General features: G+C 40.3%; 1 protein-coding gene across 2 annotated transcripts in view; it reads right to left on the reverse strand.

Moving 5' to 3' along the window:
• The window catches only part of HBS1L (HBS1 like translational GTPase), a 113012-nt gene that overhangs the window by 85359 nt on the left and 5121 nt on the right, over positions 1-22532 (reverse strand). The window contains exons 2-4 of one of the 2 annotated variants that reach the window (XM_075924223.2): positions 16635-16700; positions 14587-14797; positions 8813-9007 (exon numbers count right to left, since the gene is read on the reverse strand). In XM_075924223.2, the coding sequence (XP_075780338.2) occupies positions 8813-9007; positions 14587-14797; positions 16635-16661 (433 nt within the window). In that variant the 5' untranslated portion in view covers positions 16662-16700. The remainder of the gene's footprint in view (positions 1-8812; positions 9008-14586; positions 14798-16634; positions 16701-22532) is intronic. The other variant, XM_075924222.2, reaches the window with a different exon arrangement.

Here is a 22532-nt window from a genome sequence, read left to right on the forward strand (position 1 = left end):
CCTGGACTATGAGCAGCAACACAGTGAAAATGAAGACACTAACCATTTTCACTGTTGTTACTCTGAGTCTGGTGGACAGCAACAAAACTGACAATCATGTCAATGATACTCTATTCCTATTTAGGAATGTTGCCCCATCAAAATACCCCTGAACCGTAACTTAAGACCCCAAAAGCAAAATTACCAATCTCTCTCTGAAAATAACTGGTGGATCAAATGGCAGAGTGGCAGAGATTCTGCACCTAAAGCAGGGATTGACAATTTTGTTGGGAAGCCACTCCAAGAATATGGAAAGTGGTTGAGGGCCACATTTTTCCATGATATTAATGGAGGAGGTACGGGGTCTGGGATGGGGGCTGGGTGCAGAAGGGAGTTTGGGATAAGGGAGGGAGTTTGAGTGAAAGAAGCAGTTGTGACCTGTTGCACTGGACTGCAGTGCAGGGGGTTGGACTGTGTTCTAGGGCAGAGAATTGGGGTATAGGAGGGGATGCAAGGGTTTGGGGCATGAGCTAGGGCAGGAAAGGACTGTGATTTGAGCAGGGGATTGGGGTGCCAGATCTGGGACGAGATATGGGTACAGGAAGTAGGTAGAGGATTTGGGTATGTGGAGTAGGGGGCAGAGGGTTGAGGAATGGAGGGGCTGGGGTGCCAGAGGCAGGATCTGGCCAGGAGACTTAACAGCCTACTCCTGAATCAGCCTCCCGGTCTGTTCCACCGCCACATAAAGCACATGGCTGCAGCCGGTGAATAACTACCAGCTCCTTGTGCTTCATGGCTGCCTGTTATTGAAACAGGCACCACCCATTGGCCAGTTTCTGGCCGGAAGCCAGCCAATTGTGCTGGGGATGGGAGCAGCTCCTAAAGCTTTTCCCCCTCCTCTCCGGGCTCACAGATTTTAAAGTGAAACCACCCCACAGCCACGTTTTTGAGCAGCATGTGGGTGGGGCAAGGCAACTGGGGCTCCCTGCAGGAGCTGACCTAAAGTCATGAGGTTCTGAATGAGAGAGGGGGAAAGGATGCATGTGCAATCTTATCTATTATTTCCTGGCTTTTGAATGCTTCACCATGCAACCTTAATTTCTCGTTAGTTGGATGAAAATCTTAAGTTTTGTCAGAGAAAAAGATTCCATGACATGCAACTACTGCATTTGACTAGATATATGAAGTGCTCTGTATCACATTCATAATAAAATGTGAAAGAAGGAATCTTGCCCGAGCACACTTTAGAGATTCCACAACCACCTCATTTCCTGGGTGTCTGGCTGGTGAGTCTTGCCCACATGCTCAGGGTTCAGCTGATCGCCATATTTGGGTTCGTGAGGGAATTTTCCTTCACAGTAGATTGTCAGAGGCTCTGGAGGTTTTTCACCTTCCTCTGTATCATGGGGCACAGATCACAGCTGGAGGATTCTCTGCATCTTGGGGTCTTTAAACTATTTGAAGGCTTCAATATCTAAGATATAGGTGAGAGGATTATTCCAGGAGTGGGTGGGTGAGATTGTGGCCTGCATTGCGCAGGGGGTCATAGATGATCATAATGGTCCCTTCTGACCTTAAAGTCTATGAGTCTATACACCTTAGGAGCTGTGCAGTTTTTACCCTGCAAAATGCATAGAGAATGAGGCAAGTACTATAACTGGTCTCTATATATATGTAATATAATCTTCCTGAACTACACACAGGCTGTTAAAAGAGGTCTATTTTTTAATTAATGGAGAAAGTTAGTTTTCCACTTGCTTTGTACTCTTAATTTTGCTCAATTTTTCCAAAACAAATACACCCAGAGGCAGACACAAAAGCCTGGAAAATGTAAGCCTACAAGATGAAAGTGTCTGACAGTTATAAATGTCTGAACATCTGTACAACCTTAAATGTAATAGCACTGATACACTGTATATTACACTGGGGGCTGAAGGCTGGGCTACACTAAAGCTGGAAGTCAACCTAAGATATGCTACTTCAGTTACATAACTTATGTAACTGAAGCCATCATAACTAAGGTTGACCTACAGCAGTGTCTACACTGCACTGTGTCAATGGAAGAACGCTTGTCTGCTGGCCTACTTCACACGTCTCATGAAGCTGGAGTACTCTCCCATCAATTTAGCAGGTCTTCATCACACCCACTAAAATCAACACTGTTGCATTGATCGCAACAATGCTGATTTAGCTTGAAGTATAGATTAGCCTGGAGAACAAAGAAAAGGTTCTATACCTGGCATTTACAGTTAGATGGTTATTTTATTAATATTGTTCCCTTTTTATTTAGAATTTAGAGAAGCCTAAAAATTCTATCCATAATCTAACAGTGCAAATATTCTCAAATATATTTCTAAAAAAAACACTAACACCTTTATTGCATCTGGATTCCACATGTGTGGATATATTTGTCTGCATAGTATTGGCCATTTCTGTGGAAACTTCTATGGAAACAGGGGCATCTGTCCAAATCAACTCACATTCTAGAGAGCCTACCCCTCAAAATAAGTGGCTAGTACACTCCTAATAGTGACAAAATGTACAAAACAGACTGTTAGCAAGAAATTATGTGTTTAATCAGTCTTTTACAAAGTGTTTTTTACAGAATGAAAAGCAGTATTTACAAATTTAATTAAAAATACTAAATGACTTATTTAATTTTAAAAAAATACATGTAAAACAATTTACAAAAGATGTATACTTTACAACAGTCTGAAAGCTGTAAGCAGTACATTCCACGTAGCTTAATGCTTCCTTTCATGTTTACATTGTGTGCAGACACACACATACTTTACTATTTAAAAATCTGAATATCAATATGTAAGACATTAGTACAGGTGACCCATATACACATGTCAAGTTACAGACTGGCTGCAAACTATTAAGGAAATATTTATAACAAACCACCACCCTATTTTATATAAAATGTAAACAAAAAGGGATTTCAGTAACAGATTTTAAGGTTAATTAGCTAGAAACTTTTGCAATCAACGAAAAACATATCCTATATGAAAATTCAAGGTGCCATAATACCATGCAGTAGTTTAAGAAAATTAAGACTTTTCTGTGAGCCACAAACATAGTTCTTATTGAGTAATTCATTTGTACACCAGTTTCAGCTTCAGAAATACAGGAACCGGCTATCTTTTAGTTAATCAATATGGTGGGTAAAATTTTTCTGAAGTGCTTAACTGGCAAAGGACCCAAAATCTCACTGTATTCAATAAGAGATAGCTTCCTAAGTGATGCAGGGTATCACTTTGGTCACTTTTGAAAATTTTACTCTGCTCATATTTATTAAAAGATCATTTTAGGCTGCAGATTTACAGTGTGTGCAGACATTTCCCACCACATGCTGCATAATTTTTATCCTTCTGAACAATATTATGCATTGCATCTTCAGGATCATCAACAGTGCCAATGCAACAGACATAAGAAATATTACTTACATGTAAAGGTAAGCACTGAGGCCCCAATCTGCAATGACATCTGCGTGGGTGGACTCCAACAAGAGTTTAGAATCCAACTGAACTCAATAAGGCTCTGCGTGGGCCCATTGGACTATCTGCAGATATCATTGCAGAACTGGTTTCTACGTGCTGAATTCTTTCAGGGACTTGCACATAATCTGTGATTAAATCAACAGGAGTTTAGTGCAGGTAAGATTTGTGCAGAATTTGGCTCTAAAACTGCTAATAGCATTTAACGTTCAAAAAATTTTTAGGAAAAGAGTACCAACGAGGAAATGAGAGAACAGAGACAGCAAAGTAAGACTAGCTAGAGCAGGGGGAAGACAAGACATAAGCTAAGAAACAATTTATTCCACTAAATATAATAGCACTTCTTCCACCAGAAACTGATAACACCTCCATAAGAAAATCAGACCATCAGGAAACAGCAGGAACAAGAAAAGACCCAATCACTTAAACTAAAGAGCACTGGGCCATTTAAAAAAATTATTAAAACATTAAACTTTTTTTCTCACTGTCCCATTTAGAATAAATTTGAAGATACGTTTATTGCACAAATTTCTTCATGTAAGACCTAAAATCTAAAATAGAGTCTGGGTATCAAGTAAAAAGCTGTTCATATTTAGAGAGACTTCAGAAAACAGCTAACTTGAATGAAGATTTTTTTAAAAAAAAACATTTTGAGCTATTCAGTCAGTATTTTGAGCCAGTGAACAACTTCACCATGATCTACCTTGCTTACTTATTGTTCAGGAAGTAAAACTGAAGCTTCTACTATGAATCTTAAATGATAAAAGTTAGTATTCTTGAGGGATTACCTTGTGATGGCAACAAAAGCCATCTAGTGTTTTCTCTATTGGTATAAAATGGGAAAGTTCTTCTCATAATTGGAGAGAATGTGACATCGTTCTGGACAAGGCTTGAGAAATTCTTTCCATGTTAGTTTATGGTGGAGAAAACAATTTGTAAGCAAAATAGAAGGATGCTGGGTTTTGCTTCTGCTCTTTTAGTTATCTAAACAAACTACCTATTTTTATGGGAATGATGTTTTAAAGTACTTAAAGCCCCTAAAATCTTCTGGATATGGGAGCCTAAACAAAAATAAAGCAAGATCACTAGTCAGAATATTAACACTACAGTGCTATCATCTTTATTACAAGGCACTAGAACCACAAACTCTATTCTGGAGGTTAGAAAATCAAACACTTCAATAAAAACAAGTCTGATACATATTAAAAGAATTTCCTAAAGAGTGACAATTTACAGTTTACCAGCTAAACAAAACAATATATAGTGAATGAAACCTGCATTCCAGTGCTTTCAAATGCTTTTTATGACTAAACTGATATAGTTAATTAAAGCAAGGAATAATTCTAAATATTAAGGGTTTTTTTATAGTCAACTTACTAAAGCTCTACTATTAAGATTTAATTTATTATTTAAATAATAGTTTCCTAGTTATATTTGAAAAGATATGGTAAAGTATGAACAAGCTTATTTTTCTAGTAGTAATAGTACCTTTATAGCAGGGTTCTTAAAACTCTCAGCCCACGGACCACCCCTAGCCAAAGCAGCTGCACAATCCAGACTGTGAGTACCAGCAGGCTGGAGAGGGGACTGTCTGTTCCTGTCCCCCAAACCTTCCCCCACCCTCCCTTCTGCCACCACCGTGGCCTCTACTCCCATTGTATCTCATCCCCCAAGGGATTCAGCCTCAGATTCCTGGAGGTGGGGAGGGACCCTCCCAGCACTTCCTGCAGTGTTGGGAGATGCAGGGAAGTGAAGCACCATGAAGTGAGTATGCCTGCCGAGTACACTCTGCTTCCATATGGCTCCCGCCACTGCAGAGAGTGCAAGGGGGCTTGCCCACTGCCGTTGTCCCACACCAGGCCCACTGGTAATCTCTGAAGCCACATCTCTTGGGAGACAGGGTGTAATGTGGGGTACAGATGGGGAGGTGGCAAGAAGGGGCCAGGGCTTAAGGGATGGGAACAGACTTCCACTCCCAGACTGGACTGTGCAACTGCTCCAGTTGGGGTTATAGGATATACTGCAGCGTGACTGTTGAAAATACTGACTGATTGCTCATAGATTCAAGTGTAAAAGTACTACAATTTGCCAAACACAAACACCTGTGTACAGATACAAACTACTTACAGACAGCATCAGAATCCAGTGACAATTAGATAAAGTTCAAAACCTAACTTTGGCCTCAATTATTAAGGCTCAAAATAACGAACACTGGCTCAAACTATAAAGAGAATGTAAAATTACCACATTTCTATTGCTTAAAGATAACTTTTTCCTAAAAGGAGAAATAGCACCTATAGCTTGTCCTGATACTTGGGCTTTTCACTAGGCAGGGGGTGGTGGGGGGAGCAGTTTTTCTTCCAACCCACTTCAAACAAACTTAAAACAAGTGATGGGTTCAAACTGGAAAAAATTTGAGGAAAAACCTCTCTCTCTCTCCCCCCCCCCCCTTTTCCAATGTCCTTAAATGCCCAGTTTTAATACCTGGATGTTTTAACAGATACATTTGCAAATTTAACTTACACTACCATTGCCATCTTAAAGTCTGGTCCCACCAAAAGCTAGCAAATGGCTTAAAATTAGATATAGAGGTCAATATTGATTTTTCTGGGGTTATTTCTTTTAAACGAAGGAGTTAGTGTGTACATGATATAAAGTTCTGAGATTAGTAACATCACTACGACCAAACAATTATAAAAAAGAATAATGAAACTGAGAATGCAATTAGCAACAGTTAGGCATTAAACCATGCCACAAGATAATTTAATTATGAAATGTACCAGAAATCTTAAAATTTAAATTTAAGTACACATAATCAAATTAATTCATAGCCGTAACTACTTTAGGTTTTGTTCTGCAGTATAACAAAACAGGAAAACTGAATGGTAAATCTAGGATTTTTTTTTTTAATTAAGCCTATTTTTTCTTTCTTAGAAATGTATTTTTATATAGTAGCATCCTAAATATGTTCAATTCTTACATATTAAAGATTAAGACTTTGTGAAAGTTAAGGTGTTTTATCTTGGTTGATGAAAAATATGAAAAAAAATATATAGACACTCAGTGCAACAGTTTAAAAGTCCACAAAAAAAATTACCACTGACTTTTTGTTGAAAATTATCAAATGTAGAATATACTGTCTATACAAAACTTTAAAAATCATTTTAAAAGACTCTGAAGGATAACTACTAATTCTTTCCCCTACTTCGCACTATTCTCTTGTAAAGGCTCTTTTTTGTCCAGCTTTCACAATGTCATCAGGAGATGCTGATTTAAAGTCAAATGGTGTTATTACTATTGAAGGGCTAATTTCCTTATTTTTTACTTCTTGTACTTGCCTACTATATAGAAAAGTCTTGTGTATATCAACTGTGTGCCGTTTACAGCCTTTTGTAGGATAACGGAGACACAAAGTTAAAGCAAAAGCTGAAGGTCTAGCACAGAGACCCTTCATCCACGAGAGAGAAAGATCCTGGCTCTTAGAAAGGTGTCCTTTTTTTCTTTTTTTATTTCCTTTAGCTAAAATGGTATTTTTTCCTTGCTTTGAACTTAAAACTTTCATTTCTGGAACTATAGTATTTGACTGGCCTATTACAGCTTGTGAAGATATTTCTGGATTTTTTATAAGGACACTTAAATCAATGTTTGTATTTACTCCTGCAGAAGGCCACGTTTCAGCTATACTGAATCTAGAGCAGTCTTTTGCATCTTGAGGTTTATCTACTTCAATGGTTTCTGCAATTAAATCCGAAAGTGATAAATTCTCCAGTTCTCTTACTGGAGAAGCCTTAGAAAATGCCAAAGACGACAGAGATCCTGTTAATTCTGACATCCCAGCTGCAGCTTGATGTTGACCAGCTAGTTGTGACCATGGTGAGGATTCAAATTTCAAATCTGTAAAACTCGTAGATGACTGGTTATAAAGATCAGACAAAGAACAACAGTGGTTTGAATTACTTTCCTTGGGCTCTTGAAGCAGATCAGCCAGTGATGTACCTCCAGACTTTGAAAATGGCAAACTACTCATTTCTGAAGATGAGATGTTTTGCCCAGTACTTGACAGAAACGAAGGAAATTTTTCAAAAAGCTCAGTCTTCTCTACAGCACTCATTAAGCCAGGACAACTATCCATACTTCTCTTACTACTATGATCTGAAGAATTTTGGACCCTAAATAGTCCCCTGTCTTGGAGACTTAAATAATCATCCTGCATCAGCAAAGATTTCAAGTCTTGTGGCTCCTTGCAGTACAACTGCTTCCAGAGAGGACTGTCAGAATGACTAGCTTTCAATAATTCAGCACCTACAGTAAAGCAAAGTTTGCTTTCATTGCTGGAAATCAAACTTACTGTGCCAGTATTGTCTTGAAGTTGTTCTGCCACATGTTTACTGACAGAGTCATAACATGATTCCTCACACAAATCATTACTGAGGGAAGAATATAGAACAGCTGAAGATTTATGAAAAGATTCAAATATTTGCTTTTCAACTGAGGATATATTAGAATTTTTAGCTTTGAAGAGCATTTTGTCACTTAAAGTTGAAAAGTAACAAGGTGATTTAGTTTTGACTGTCAAGCTACTGAGGTCAGATATGTTGGAGTTTGCTGAAGTGTCTTCTATTAAGACAGACAAATTATCTGAATTAGTGGAAGTTTCTGAATAAAATAAGTCTCCTTACCTTACAATAGCCAATAATTTTCAGACAGATGTATGGTCACAACGAAAATTTCCATTTTTAAGGAGGCAGCAAGAGCAAAATCAAGAAAAAACATGAAAGGCATTTAATTACTAAATGTTACTTGAAAATTGCATTGCATCAAATTTGCTATAATCAAATTTGTGAGTTCTGAAAGGTAATAATATTCAATCATTTAGCAAAATTATTTACAATTATCCACCAAAAGAAACTAAGTTAGTAAATGGGTATCAACATTTAAGATGTCTTACTCCACACAGTTATTGTGCTAGCTCTATCACCAGCAAACATTTAAAATGTCTTAAAATTTGCTGTCTTACATTAAAAAACAAAAAAAGTTAACAGATGGATAATTTAAGTAGTAACATATCTAAGGTATATATTAGAAAACGGGGATTGTGATTGCTTACATTTTAAATTAGGGGACCGAACCAAATCTAAAACATGATTTTAATTTTAGTAAAAACTACTGCTTCCTTTAAAAGATGTTCTGTATATTTCTTAAAATCCTGAAATGTATTTAGAAATATTTTGTTTAGTCAATGGGTATCATTCAGTATCCAAGTATCTTCCAGTTTTCGAGTCAGAATTATCCTATGCAGACAGTGAACCAAAACATAATAAATAAAAGCATACCTTTTGTTGTCTTTCCCATAATCACAGCTTCTTCATTCTTGGTCTTCATACTTTGCTTACTGTCTTGTGAAAGCACAAGATCCAAAGCCTTCTGTATATCAAATTTACTATTCAACACTGCTTCCACCATCACCCGCTCTGGTACAGCTTCCCCCAGCACTTCTCTCATCTGGTCAAGACACGAATAAAGATGAGCTACAAAATAAAATTATAAAATGTGTAAAACATATTTGGGATGAGGCAGGAATGGTAATTAGAAAAATCATTGCAACCTGATTTCTTCTCTGGCATTTTCTCTTACTCCGAGCACAGAAGAATTTTTCAATTATTTCAGCAAACGTTAGTATGAGAAATGATTTTAAATTGTCTTTAAAGGGCTGAACACTTAACTAGTAAGTGTTACCAACATGAACAGTATTATGGAAGAGTGCAATTATTCAACTTAAAATTAGTCAAAGTAATTTGATAAGCCCATATTATATCCATTTAACAGAACATTTTAAGTGTTTGCAGACACTATTTAATGTCTATGGTAAACAGCATCTTTTCAAGCCTTGGGACTTAGCAGCTGAATAACCATAAATACTAGCAGCTTTAGATGAACACTTTAACATTAAAGCTATCCGAAATCTTATGTTTCCTAGATTTGAGACATGTTTCTGAATGTAAAAATCGACATGATTTAAAGCCAGACTTTTCTATTGACATTACATACATTTCAGAAGTTAAAAGGAAATGAATGGAAACTACAGAATAACGTGATGGACAATCCTGTAAACAATAAACTAAAGTCACAGAACCATAGGACTGAAAGGCAGAGTCTGGCAAATGCAGATATTTGCTTTTTATCTGTGGGTATCTGATGATGCAGATATCCACTCATTTTTGCAAGATCCAGGTGTAGATTCAGATACAATTTTTGTGTCCATGCAGGGCTCCACTGAAAGGGACCTTCACAGGTAATCCAGTCCAGTCCCAATCATGGCAGGACTAAATATTATCTACTTCATCCTGGCAGGTATTTGTCTCACCTGCTCTTAAAAATCTCCAATGACAGAATGAATGAATGTCCCAAAAATTATGTAGTACCGGTTTAAAATTGAGCATAAATTACTTATTTTTAAAAGACACACAAAGTGAGTAAGGCAGTATATTTTATTAGATCAAACTTTTTTTAAAAAGGTCAGAAATATGCTTCATCTGGCTGTTTAGCCAGGAACCCCACTACAGACTAATAATGTTAAGAGGTGGGTATTTAATCGAGTAGTCAACAGAATTTTTATTGACGACTCAATTAGTTGATAGGCAACCTGCTCAGTCCCAGCTCATGCTGTATGCGGATCCAAACCCTGCTGTGGTTCTGCTATTTAAAAGGTAATAGGAGCCGAGCAGCCTGCCCCAGGGTTCTACTGCCTTTTCAATTCAAGTGCCACAGCAGGATGTGGTCTCAGACTGGCACAAGCCAGGACTGAGCCAGGCAGCCTGTCAGTCCGGCTCCTACAACATTGTAAATGCAGAACCTGTTGCAGCTCTGCATTTAAAAAATAGGAGGAGCAAGGAGGGCAGAGACAGCAAAGCGGGGGGAGAGGGGGATGTGAGCAGCCGACTTGACTACCTGATAAGCCTAGGCCCTTCAAGTAAGTGGGAGGATGGGGCAACACGTTGCCCCAGCCTCCCTCCCCATGCTCTGGTTGGGTGAGCAGAAGCTGCAAGCCACACAGCCCCAGGACATGAAACGAGTCCCTCCTCCCCGGTGCTCGGAGGGGAGGGCAGAAGCTGGGAGCCACAAAGCCACTCCCCTTTCCCCTTCTCGGTGCTCCAGAGGAGAGGAGCAGAAGCTGCGAGCCTCTTCTGGCTGCAGCAGGTGGGGGGAGGGGGAGAAGGCATGGCAGGCTGAGGAGAGGGGCAGAAAGTGCTGAGGGCAGCCGGAGCTGCATGGCCTTTCCCTTCTCCTCTCCCCAGTGTTAGAGGGAGGAGAGGTTGAGGCCTGCAGCCTCACCCCTCCCCAGTGCTCTGGAGGGGAGGGAGCTGCATGACCTCCCCTGTCCCGGTGCTCTGAGGAGGCAAAAGGAGGGCTGGTGAGCATAGTGAGCATAGTGAGCAAGGGGTGCAGCCCCCTAGTGATTAATAATAATTAAAGTTTCTGACAACAGGTAAAATTCTATAATGGAGAAAAAAAGGGGGGGGCAGGGCCTCCAAAGGAAGAGGCAGGGCCAGGACACTTTGAGCTTCCCCACACACAAACCATGATCGGTCTGGGTGTGGGGGAGCCCCTTTGCTCCCCCTTCCCACTAAGCTCCCATGCCCCTAGCTGTGGGAAAAGATTTCCTGTACTCCCCTATCTCCAGGCCAATCAGGACTGAAACTGACATGATGGACAAGAACTCTTGAGATGACAGAGGAAAATATGAAATTATAGAATCAGAATTTCATGTAAATCATGTTTCCATTACAAAGTTACAGGAAGGAAAATGTAAATCAATACACATCTGTCCCATTCATCCGGCATGCCAAAGAACAACCTTCAGACAAACAGTAGCAAAGATAAGAAGACAAATGTTCTCATGCAAGCATATACTCCTAAATCTAACAAAGAATTAAAATATTCATTTTTAAGAATAGCCATTTTAAGAGAAATTAAATGCATAAAACTAAGATAATATAGTATCCATGTCCCACAATAAATATTTCATATATCAAGGGTTACAGAAAGGCTATTTGTGGCCACCTTGTGCATTTGTACTTGGGGGGGAGGGGATGATGCATCTGTCACCTCAAACTTATGATCCTCTCCTGAAAACCCTATCTGCTGGGGCTGAATGGTCACCCTCTTTTGGCAAACATTCAGTCTCCATAAGGGAGTGCAGCTCCCAGTTACCTCAGTTCCTTTTCCTGAACCACATAGCCCTATGTACATAAAGAACTATCAGGTAAAGAAGAAGATAGGAGGAAAGCGTGAAGGGGCAGAAGTAACTTTCAAATAAATAATCGCTAATTCTGGGTACTAATCAATGCTTTTTTCTTCAATGGCCCCTGCATATTCTGACTGGTGTGGGATTAGTGAGCAGGACAGCCCCAGTGGAATAAAGCCTTAGGAATTCTCAGGTCAAGACTCATAAAACAGTTCTCTTAAACCCATCATTAGAGCATGAAGCTAAGTTCAAGGAACAGTTTATCAAGTTTATAGGGTCTGTCTCCCAGAGCTTCTTGGAGTTTAGTGTCCTGTTCCAGTATAGGCTGTAATCTATTGATAATGTGTTGGACAGGTATAAGTTGGGAGCTGTAGGTGATGACAAGTGGTGTTCTATTGTTGGTTTTCTTGGGTCTGTCTCGTAGTAGATGGTTTCTAGGTATTTGTTTGGCTCTTTCAATTTGCTTTTTTATTTCTCCAGGTGGGTAGTTGAGGTTTATAAATGCTTGGTAGAGATCCTGAAGTTTCTGGTCTCTGTCTGTGGGATTAGAGCAGATGCGGTTGTATCGAAGGGCTTGGCTATAGATGATGGATCGTATGGTGTGTGCTGGATGGGAGTTGTCCTATAGACAACCACCTAACCTCAAGATGATTCTTACCAACAACCACAGGACATACCACACTAATACCAACCCCGGTACTTTCCCTTGCAACAAACCCTGCTGCCAGCTTTGTCCACATATTCACTCTGCTGACACCATTATTGGGCCTAACCAAGTGAGTTACAAGATCAAGAATACATATTCCTGCGCCTCCAGAAATATAATCTATGATATCATGTGCCAAAAGTGTCCGTCTGCTATGTACATTGGACAAACGTCTCAGACCCTTTGCCAAAGAATCAATGCCCACAAAACAGACAGACAGGATCACAAAGAAAAAACAGTTGCTTGTCATTTCAACCAGAAAGGACACAGTCTCAATGACCTGCTAACCTGCATCCTACTTCAGAAGACATTCAAATCTGCACTTGAAAGGGAATCCTCTGAACTGGCATTCATGCTAAAATTCGACACTCTCCGCACGGGACTTAAAGACCCCAGCTATCTTACACATTACAAAGATAGCTTCCCCAATTATCACCTCTAATACTATTAACTCACAGACATTTCCCCTTCCCCATCTCTAATATCATTAACTCACTGGCATTCACCTTCCTTCCCCCCCCCCCTACATCCCCCTTCTGTTCTGTAATGTGATTTGTCCTTTTCATGTGTGTTCATTTTTTTTAAATTGTATCCTTTGGTATATATGGTTGTGACTATTTTCTTCCATTATTTGATCTGAGGAAGTGGGTCTGGCCCACGAAAGCTCATCATCTAATAAACCATCTTGTTAGTCTTTAAAGTGCTTATATAACGTGGTATAGCAAATTAGTCATTAGGATTTGTAGTTCTTCACTAGTTCTCCTGATAGAAGTGACAATCATGCGAAATGCCATTTTAGAAAGAGAAATGTGTATGCTAACACTATTGTCTTTATCAATTAAACTTGTAATCTCATCCAAGAGAGATACCAAATTAGTTTGACAGGATCTATTCCACAAACCCATGATGATTGGTATTAATTACATTACCCTCCTTTAATTCTTTATTAATTGTGTCCCACACCAGCTGCTCCCTTGTCTCGCCCAACATTAGTGTCAGGCTCAATATCTATTGGTCACTTTTGCCTTTGCTCCATTATTATTAAGAATTCTACCATTTTCATCTAATAATGGACCAATACCATTGCCAAGAGTCCTTTTGTTCCTAAGTTTTTAAAAACTCCTTGCTGTCCTTAACACTGCTGACCATAGATTTTTCCTTGTTTCTCTTGTCGTCATTTTACAATTTCTAGTTTCTCTTTTCTTATTCTTGTTATATTTATAACTCCCTTCAATTCCCCACTCATCTTGTACGGTGTTTTTAAACTATTCCCAATTCTCATTCACATTTTTCTGATTAAATTCTTCCACCTAGCTGACTTAGCTTATAACTGTTTTCAGTTTTGCAAAATTAGCCCTATTAAAACACCAACCATACATATTACTGCTCTGCACTTTATTAAGCTTGCACATTACAAATGTGATCACGTTACGATCAACCATACTCATTCATACAGTCTATTATACAAGTACCAAATGGCATTACTCACGCAATGTCATTGTCACATTTTTCAACAGGGTTTGTGAACTTGAGGCAAGCAGAGCACGGATCCCCTTAAGTAGAAATGTACAGAAGCTCTCAAAAAAGAGGATCCAGTATTCAGGCCAAAGTTAACTTAGATATATTCGATAAGATAGGTGCTGCATGATAAATATGCATTTTTGTAGGTTAGTTAACAAAACAACTAACAATGATATATGTAGTACTGTATAAGCAATGTGGCCAATTGAACAATACTGTAGAAGCCCTATCTTCCCCATTATTAGCTAGTGCTAACAAAGTACTGGAGAGCGTAATAGTGGGGGTCCTTCACAGACCACCAAATCAAACCAGAGAACAGGATGAGTTACTAATTAGACTCTTCCTCAGAAACACATGGAAAGAAAAACTTGTATGGATAATTCAATTTGGGAAATATATGCTGGAAGACTCATGCAACCATTAGCAAAATATTAAAGTTTCTCAAACTTATTTACAAATACAGAAAGTATTGCATTCATATAAGATAACTACTTGGGACCTCATTATAGTAAATAAATCTGAATTAATCACTGGACTCAGTTTGTGGTTGACTAACTATTCCTAATTACCTAATTATATTCGGGTCTTTAAATCACAGTAGAATGAAAATAAGATTGATTGTTCTTAACAATTACCTTGATCGACTCCAGTTAGCTGGTGACTGGATGTAAAACAGTTGGCAGATTCTTCTGCACCTTCATAGCCATACTCTTCTTCTAATGGCTCAGCAAGTGCTGAGGGTTTATCACGTCTTGAGTAAATAAACTGAGCAGCTACAACAACCAGGAGCAGTATATTAAAAATAATTTCCCTTGAAATAAATATCCCATTGTTTGAATACAGAATCTAGCAAAAGAAAACATGTAATGACAACAGCGTGCATCAATTAATATGGAAAAAAATCTTATTTTGCAATCATTAACTCAGAGCATCGTTCCTGCAGGCCCACTTTGAGAAAGCTACTAGCAGGCCTGCGCCGCTTTGTTTTCCTAAAAGGTCTGTAGTCATACAGCTTTATGGCTGCCGCTGGCTCTAGTTCGCCATTTTCATTCAAGGGCAGCTTTGGGAAACCCAGGGAGCTCCCACTGCCACCCAGGGCTCTGTGGTCTCCCCAGTAGCTCCTGGTACCGCCCGGGGCTCCGTACTCTTCCCATCCCAGCAGCTCGACTGTTGCTCTGGGGTGTGAGAGCGCCACTCCCACCCAGCCGTTCCACGGTTGCTCAGGGCTCTGCATACTGCCCAGCTGATCTGCTGGCTGCCACCCTATCCCAGATGACTAGGGGCTCCATGTTGTGCTCAGTGGCACTGCTGCTGCCCAGGGCTCCTCTTTCTCAGCCCTCTAGTCTGGCAAAGTTCCTGGCACCAACCCACTAGCTTATTCCCATGAGTGTTCCCAGTGGTCACTCTGACGATGCCAGAGGTATTGCCAGAATAGGGAAATCCAGATTACAGAGTGTCAACCTGTATGTACTACCTATTCATAAACATTTATTCAATTAATTCAGTCAATTTTTCTGTTCTTGAGCTTTAATTTTTACAAATTCAGGCCATGATTCAAAGTACCTTAGCACACATTTACATTTTTGAAAAATGTATAAACCCCATCCTTAATAAGAAAGGTGCCTAAATTATATGCTTAAAAGCTTTGCGAAATTTAGACTCTAGTCATTACTCATAATTTTCAAAGTTTATGTGAAATTTCAGCTTAGGAGTTGTCTGTGAACATTTACTACAATTTGCTATATTGTATTTATGGTGTGTAAGCAGATTCTTGAGACACTTGGTTTGTTGCTACTTTATCACTGGATGGCTGAACCTTTTTAAATGAGAAAAGCAAATCTTGTCCACATGCAAATATTCTGGCTTCCATGCAAAAACAATGTAGTGATTCCACAAATGCTGATGCAATAATAATTTCCACAGAAGTGTGCAAAAATAGCAAACACACACAGTAACTACAAAGTGAACAGCTATTCGTACCCCATTACATTATACTCGCTAAGGAACCAATTAGCCTTGGCTCATCAGTTAATCCTAAGGGTTACACACACCTCCTCACCCCCAATCTCGGTATCACAAGACAGATGGGAGGGGGCAGGCAGCAGTTGGTGTACATGGGACACTAGCTTTTAAAAGCCTGCACACCACACGTACCAGCTCAGGAGCCAGTATGCATGGGGAGCCGGCTCCTCAGAACTATGCGCCACCCCGCCTGCAGAGCCGCCCTCCCTGCTGCACACTCCCTCCCCCATGCTACTGCCTCCCAGAGGCAGCAGCACAGGAAAGGGGGTGGCAGGCGGGAACCGGTACTTGCTAGCCCCAACACTTGTAGATAGCCAGCTTTAAAGCCAGATCCAACCTGCCCCCCCGTCACCTGTAAACATATAACCGCTGTAAAGTTCAGCAGTTCAGCTTTTTAACACCCCTAATACTCGCACAGTTAACTTTTATACTGTACACTTACCAATTTGATAATCTCATCTTTTAAGTTATAATCTTATCAAATGTTTCTTAAATGCTCATCATCCAATGTTTGATAGTCAATCATTTTAGTTGCCACAACTATTTGCAAAGCTATCTTTCTAGATTTAACCAGCAAATCCCAATCTTCCCTATATTTTGTCATCTATATTTGTCCATATTTTTCCAAGTGAAAATTCCATAAATAAACATTTGAACTAACCTGTTGACGGGGAAATACAACAATCATCCTCTACCGATTGGCCATAAAGATCATCATCTTCAAAATCTAAGCAACAGGAAACAATAAGAATTAATCTACATACACTTTTTAAAATATTTAACAAGTAAGGAGTATTTAGAAACAATTTCTTAAGTATTTTTTAAAACCCTCTCCCCAGTTATATTAGAATTATTCCACTTCAATATTTCTAAAGTTACACTGACAAACAGCGAATCTTTACTCAGTAATCAGTAAGAATAGTAGTATATATAATAGCGTCAAAATATATTTAATTACGCAATCATGTAACCGCTGAAAATTTCAGCGGTTACACATGTATGGAAGTCAGAGAGTGCAGGGAGCCAGCTTTTAACCCAGCACCCATCTGCCCTCATCTACACTGCTGCCTCTGATATAGATGCAGTAAGTAGCACAGGGCCGCAGGTGGCTCCCCAGGAACCGGTGCGCATGGGAGCTGGCGAGAATGGGTTCGTGCATACCGGGAGCCCATGTGCAATAATGAACATTAACTGATGACCCCAGGGTCATTTGTTAACCATGTATATGGTTACACTTTCACGTCCCTAACTAGGGTCATTGACTAGTTGCTCCCCACCCCGCCTTGCTGTCTCTATCAGGTAGGGTGGGGAGGAGGACTAGTGAAGGAGCCAGTGCTGGAGGGGAGCAGACTTAAAAGCTAGTTCCTCCTAGCACCATCTCCACAGGGGCAAGAGTGACAGAAGTGTAGCGGGGGACTGGGAGTAAGCCAGGACTCAGATGTCCCAGCTCACACCCGATCACAAATGCTGCGCCTCTGCTTTTTAAAATGTAGTCAGAGTTGCAGGCAGCTCTTCCTACATTTCAAAGGCAGAGGCACAGTGGAGAATCCGGGGCAAATGGGGACTGCTTCAGTCCCCACTCTGGCCGGGTTCTCCGCTTCTCCTCTCCCTTTGAAATAGGGATGTTAAATTTCAATTAATCAACTAATCAAGTTGTCAATGGAATTTCCATCCACTACTTGATTAGTTGATAAGGGAGGAGGGAGCGAGCACTATCCCCGCTGCACCTCTGCCTTTTAAATGTAGTAAGAGTTGATTGAAGAAGAGCAGCAGTGACAGAAGCAGTCCCCACTCGCCTCCCGTTCCTCCTCTCTCACAGGGCTCTTTCTACATTTCAAAGAGAGAGGCACAGCAGTCAGACTGGAGCGAGCAGGGACGGCTTTAGTTCCCGCCCGTCATTTCCCCGCTGCACCTCTATTTTCCCTGTCCTGCCGTGCAGATGGTACTGGGAGGAACTGGCTTTTAAGTACAGGAGGAAGTTTGAATTTGGGTACAGATAGGGTGCTGGGGGTACACGTGAAGATGGCATTATGACCTAGGGTAGGGGTTAGGGATGTTAAATGGTGGGTAATCAGCTAATCGAGTAGTCAATGAAATTTCCATTGACTACTTGATTAGTCAACAAGGGGGGAGGGAACACTGAAAAGCCAGATGTGGTTAGTTCCTGGCCCGGGAGATAACCCTGCTGTGGCTGTGACTTTTAAATGTATGAAGAGCTCCCGGGGATCAAGCCTCCCCCCAGCACCAGCTCCTGGCTTCCCCATCCCTGCCCGCCTCTCTCTGATAGAGGCAGCAAGGCAGAGGGGGGGCAGCAACTAATCGAGTCATTACTCATCTACCCAATAAGCATATTTATCGGGTAATCAACTACTTTAATGGTTGCTTAGATCCCTAGTAGGGGTCCTGGAAGCGAAGTTGGATGCAGGAGGGAGTTGTGATCTGGGACAGAGAACTGGGGTGCAGGAAGGGGTGCCAGGTATAGGCTCTCTCTAGGAGACCTTTCCCATAGATGACTCCCAGTAGGTGGTCCAGTGGGACCTTCAGGCAGGTTCCCTGGCTGCCGTGGTCCAATACGCAGCCAGCTACTGGGACCAGCATGCATGTCTCTGCCCTGTACACCCCACAGGCGATGGGGAAGTCTCTACACCCTGCCCCCATTCCTAGCTACACAGTCTCTCATAAGCAAAAGACTCGCAGCTCCCCCTTCTCCAAATGGCGCACATAGAGAGGAGACACACATGCTTGTCCCAGCAGCCAGTTGCTTTTGAGTGGCATGCGGGGCCACAGAATCCAGGAAGCCTGCCCAAGGAGTTCAATGGTCTAAATGTTTGGTGGGCCATATTTTGCCTGCCTTATTCTTACCCAAAAGAAAAAGTAACTACAACTGTACTTCTATTACTGAACTATATTATATAACAAATGGTACAGACATTATTTCAGCCAAAAAGCAAGTATCTTATACCACTACTGACATACAAAGTACATTTTCCCATTTAAAAATTTCTACACACTCTCAACAGATCTAATTTGGTCTAACCTGAAGAGTTTAAAAGATTTCCCTAGTATTCACTAGCAGGTAAAGAATACCAGTATTGCCATCCCCCAGCTATCCACAACCTTTCAAATTAAAGAAATTAAAACACACACACACACACCTACACACACACCTACACACACACCCACACACACACCCACACACACACACACACACACACACACCCCCCCCCACGGCATTACCTACTTTCTATACGAGCAACTTTAAGAAATATAATGTAATTTCTTTCCTATATTAAATTTATACTTCTTTTTCTCTTATAGAAGGGTCTCTTTCCTATTTGTTAAGTAGGGATGAGAATAGTTAACCACTAAGCCTCATTTAATTTAATTTAATTTAATAGGCGAGGATTACCGGTTCGGGTTAATCAGTGGGGGCTTGAGCATATTCCCACCCTCTGCAGGCCCACTACAGGCGGAGAGCACTCCACCCTGAGTAGAGGAGCCCCTGTTAGCGGCGGTCCTACCCTGGATCCAACCCTAAGGCAAAGCCCTCTCCCCCTTTAAGTTTAACTGGTTAATCAATTAATATTAGGGATGTAAAATCCCATTTAAGTATGATGTTCCCTCGCATCCTTTTTGTTCTCTGCATTTATTTACATATTTTTATCTTTTCCCCTTATATTGTGATCTATTTTATAACACCTACCCCATATTTGTGTGTCTCCTTCTCCCAGTCATGAAAAATCATTATCAGTTCTGCATTTATGAAAATGTATCCTTTCCTATTAGTTATTCCAAGAATAAGAATTTTACTGACTTTTAGAGAAGGAATGGAAAGCATTTAATATTGAGTAAGCATCTGTCCAGCAATCATAGAATACTAAAACTGGAAGAGACCTCAAGAGATCAAGTCCAGTCCCCTGCCCTCATGGCAGGACCAAGCATGGTCTATATCATCCCTTATAGAGGTCTGTCTAACCTGCTCTTAAATATCTCCAGTGATGGGGATTTCACAACCCCCTAGGCGATTTATTCCTGTGTTTAACCACCTTGACAGTTAGGAACCTCCCTTGCTGCAGCAATGTTACTGGTCATGTAGATTTTCCTTCCGTTTCCTTTTAAATGTGAACTACAATGTCATTAAGTAACAACCTTATCCTCAACTGAATAAACTCATTGGCCTTCTTGAGAAGAAGCATGATCTATTTTGAAGGAATTAACATAAGATTAAGAGCCAACATGTCCTGGCCCTTTCAATGACTGTTCCATCTCTTGCCTCATTTCTCCATCTATAAAACGGGTAAATTTTATAACAGTATTCGGAAGATTAACATTACAGTTCAATGGACATGTAAAGCTATGTAACGGTAATATTAATTATTTCTAATAAATAAGTTGATGTCTCTTTAGATCAGGATATGGCTCTCAGATGTCATTTACAGGAAGAAATCATACTAAGAATATGGAAAAAGGTAAACATTTTCAAGGTTTAGTATTTACAAGTAGATAGTGAACAAATACAGAGAACATATGCTAAAATATTGTTTACAGGAAGTTAGTGTACACACAGTTTAAAATATTTATATAATTTGTTTCAAAAAGTCATGAAGAATGAAGTAGTTAGCGTGCTAACAAAACAATGCACAGTCCTGAAGATCAGCTCCTACATCAAAGCAAATGTTGTACTCTTCCCTACAAAGAGCACTCAGAGACCTGGAGAATTAAAGGCTTATTGTTCTAACTACATGAGGTGGCATAGACAAATCAGCTTTTGTACAGAATAATCATACCTATACAATCTATAATAATTCCTTGGTTATGTCAATAATAACCCATTGGTAATGGATAACTGGTTGTCATAATTATTTGGGCTTTCATTAAACATTTGACAAAAGTTTGTCACAAACAGCTGCTAAGGAAACTAAGTAACAGTAAAATAACTACTACCATGGATTATAAACTGTTTAATTGAGGAGAAGGAATCATTTTTTAACATGATCAAAGATTAACAGAAATGTGTACCATGGTTCCTCACTGAGACTGAGTATTTTAAAGTACTTCCTATCTATCTGGAAAAGGGACTGGCTAGTGATGTGGTAAATTTTGCAGATGAAACAAAATTACTAAATTAGCCAACAGGAGAGAAATTAATGATGAAATTCAAATGAAATAAACTAATGCACACTGGTAAGTGCAACTGTAATGTTGACAAATGAAAAATAACAACTCGGAAATAAAAATTTAAATGCGCTCCTTTATTCAGTCCTAAAATCAAATGGAACTTGTTAGGAAAAAAAGATTAAATAGCTTAATGAAAATATCTGCTCAAGATGCAGAGATGATCAAATTAAAAAAAAAACACATGAAGAAATAAAATGTTAAAATTCATGAAGAACAAGACTGAAAATAGAGACATTTTAGAATGACTTTATGTAAATTGGGGTTGGCAACCTTTCTGAAGTGGTGTGCCAAGATTTAACCCTCTTGCCCTGGGCCACTCTCCTGGAAGTGGAGGAGGGTCTCTCAGTGCACCCTGTGGACCACCTGGCTCAATGCAAACCTTTCCACAGACCACTAGTTGCTAACAGAAACTCACTGTTAATTACATACTTACGCCTGAGCCATTTTGCTAGTGCTACAGCTAGGGAGAATGATTTAAGTTAAATTATTAAACAGATTAAGCATTTTAACTTTCTCATGTTAGTTTATCAAACTTCATTTTAAATAAATTATTAATTTATATCCAACACAAAAGGTTTCAATGTTTTCTTTATTTATGGCAGGAGTGGGGAATCTTTTTTGGGTTGGGGCCACTGACCCACAGAAAAATCAGTTGGGGACCACATAAGTGAGAAGCAAAAAAACTCCTCCAAAAAACCCCAACCCTCATTAATGTTGCCCTCAACTGAGACACCTCACTCCTTTGATACTCCAGCCTCAGACTGAGAGGAAGGAACAGGGAGGACTGAGATTCATGGCTTCCCATAGACCAGATTCACTTTTCTGGGGTTCCAAAGTTAGTGGATTTTATGGACATTTTTGGCTCTGGGATGGAACAAAAATGAGGGGTTCATTGTGCGGGATGGGACTGCCTATTTTATCCAGCGAGAGGAATAGAGATGCTGAATCTGGGAAAGAGGTGGTGTGTAGGACAGGGTGAAGAGGGCAGGGTCTGGAAGAGTTTGGCAGCAGGAGAGGGGTGGAGTGGGGATATGAGTACAAGGGGGAATTTGGGGGTGGGAGTAACGCAGAAAAGGCAAGAGGGTGAGAATGCAGCCACATCAGTTGGGGAGGAAGGCAAAGAAGTGGGGAAATAAAGGAAAATGCAACTTCTGCAAAGAAAAATTGTATTCCCCTCCTCCGCATCTCTCTACTCCAGCCTCACTCCCCTCAGCCCATGGTCCCTGCCCAAGCTGATCCCCTGCATCATCCCATTCCCCTCATTGCAACCCTTGCCCCTCCCATCCTTCCCCTGCATCCTCCTTACCCATACATCCCTGTGCTCCCAGCACACTCACTGGCAGGGCAGCAGCGCTGGGATTCACAGCCCCCCAGGAGCAGC

Source organism: Pelodiscus sinensis, chromosome 3, assembly GCF_052426305.1.
Source record: "Pelodiscus sinensis isolate ZL-2025 chromosome 3, ASM5242630v1, whole genome shotgun sequence".
In the NCBI taxonomy this organism is placed as follows: domain Eukaryota; kingdom Metazoa; phylum Chordata; order Testudines; family Trionychidae; genus Pelodiscus; species Pelodiscus sinensis.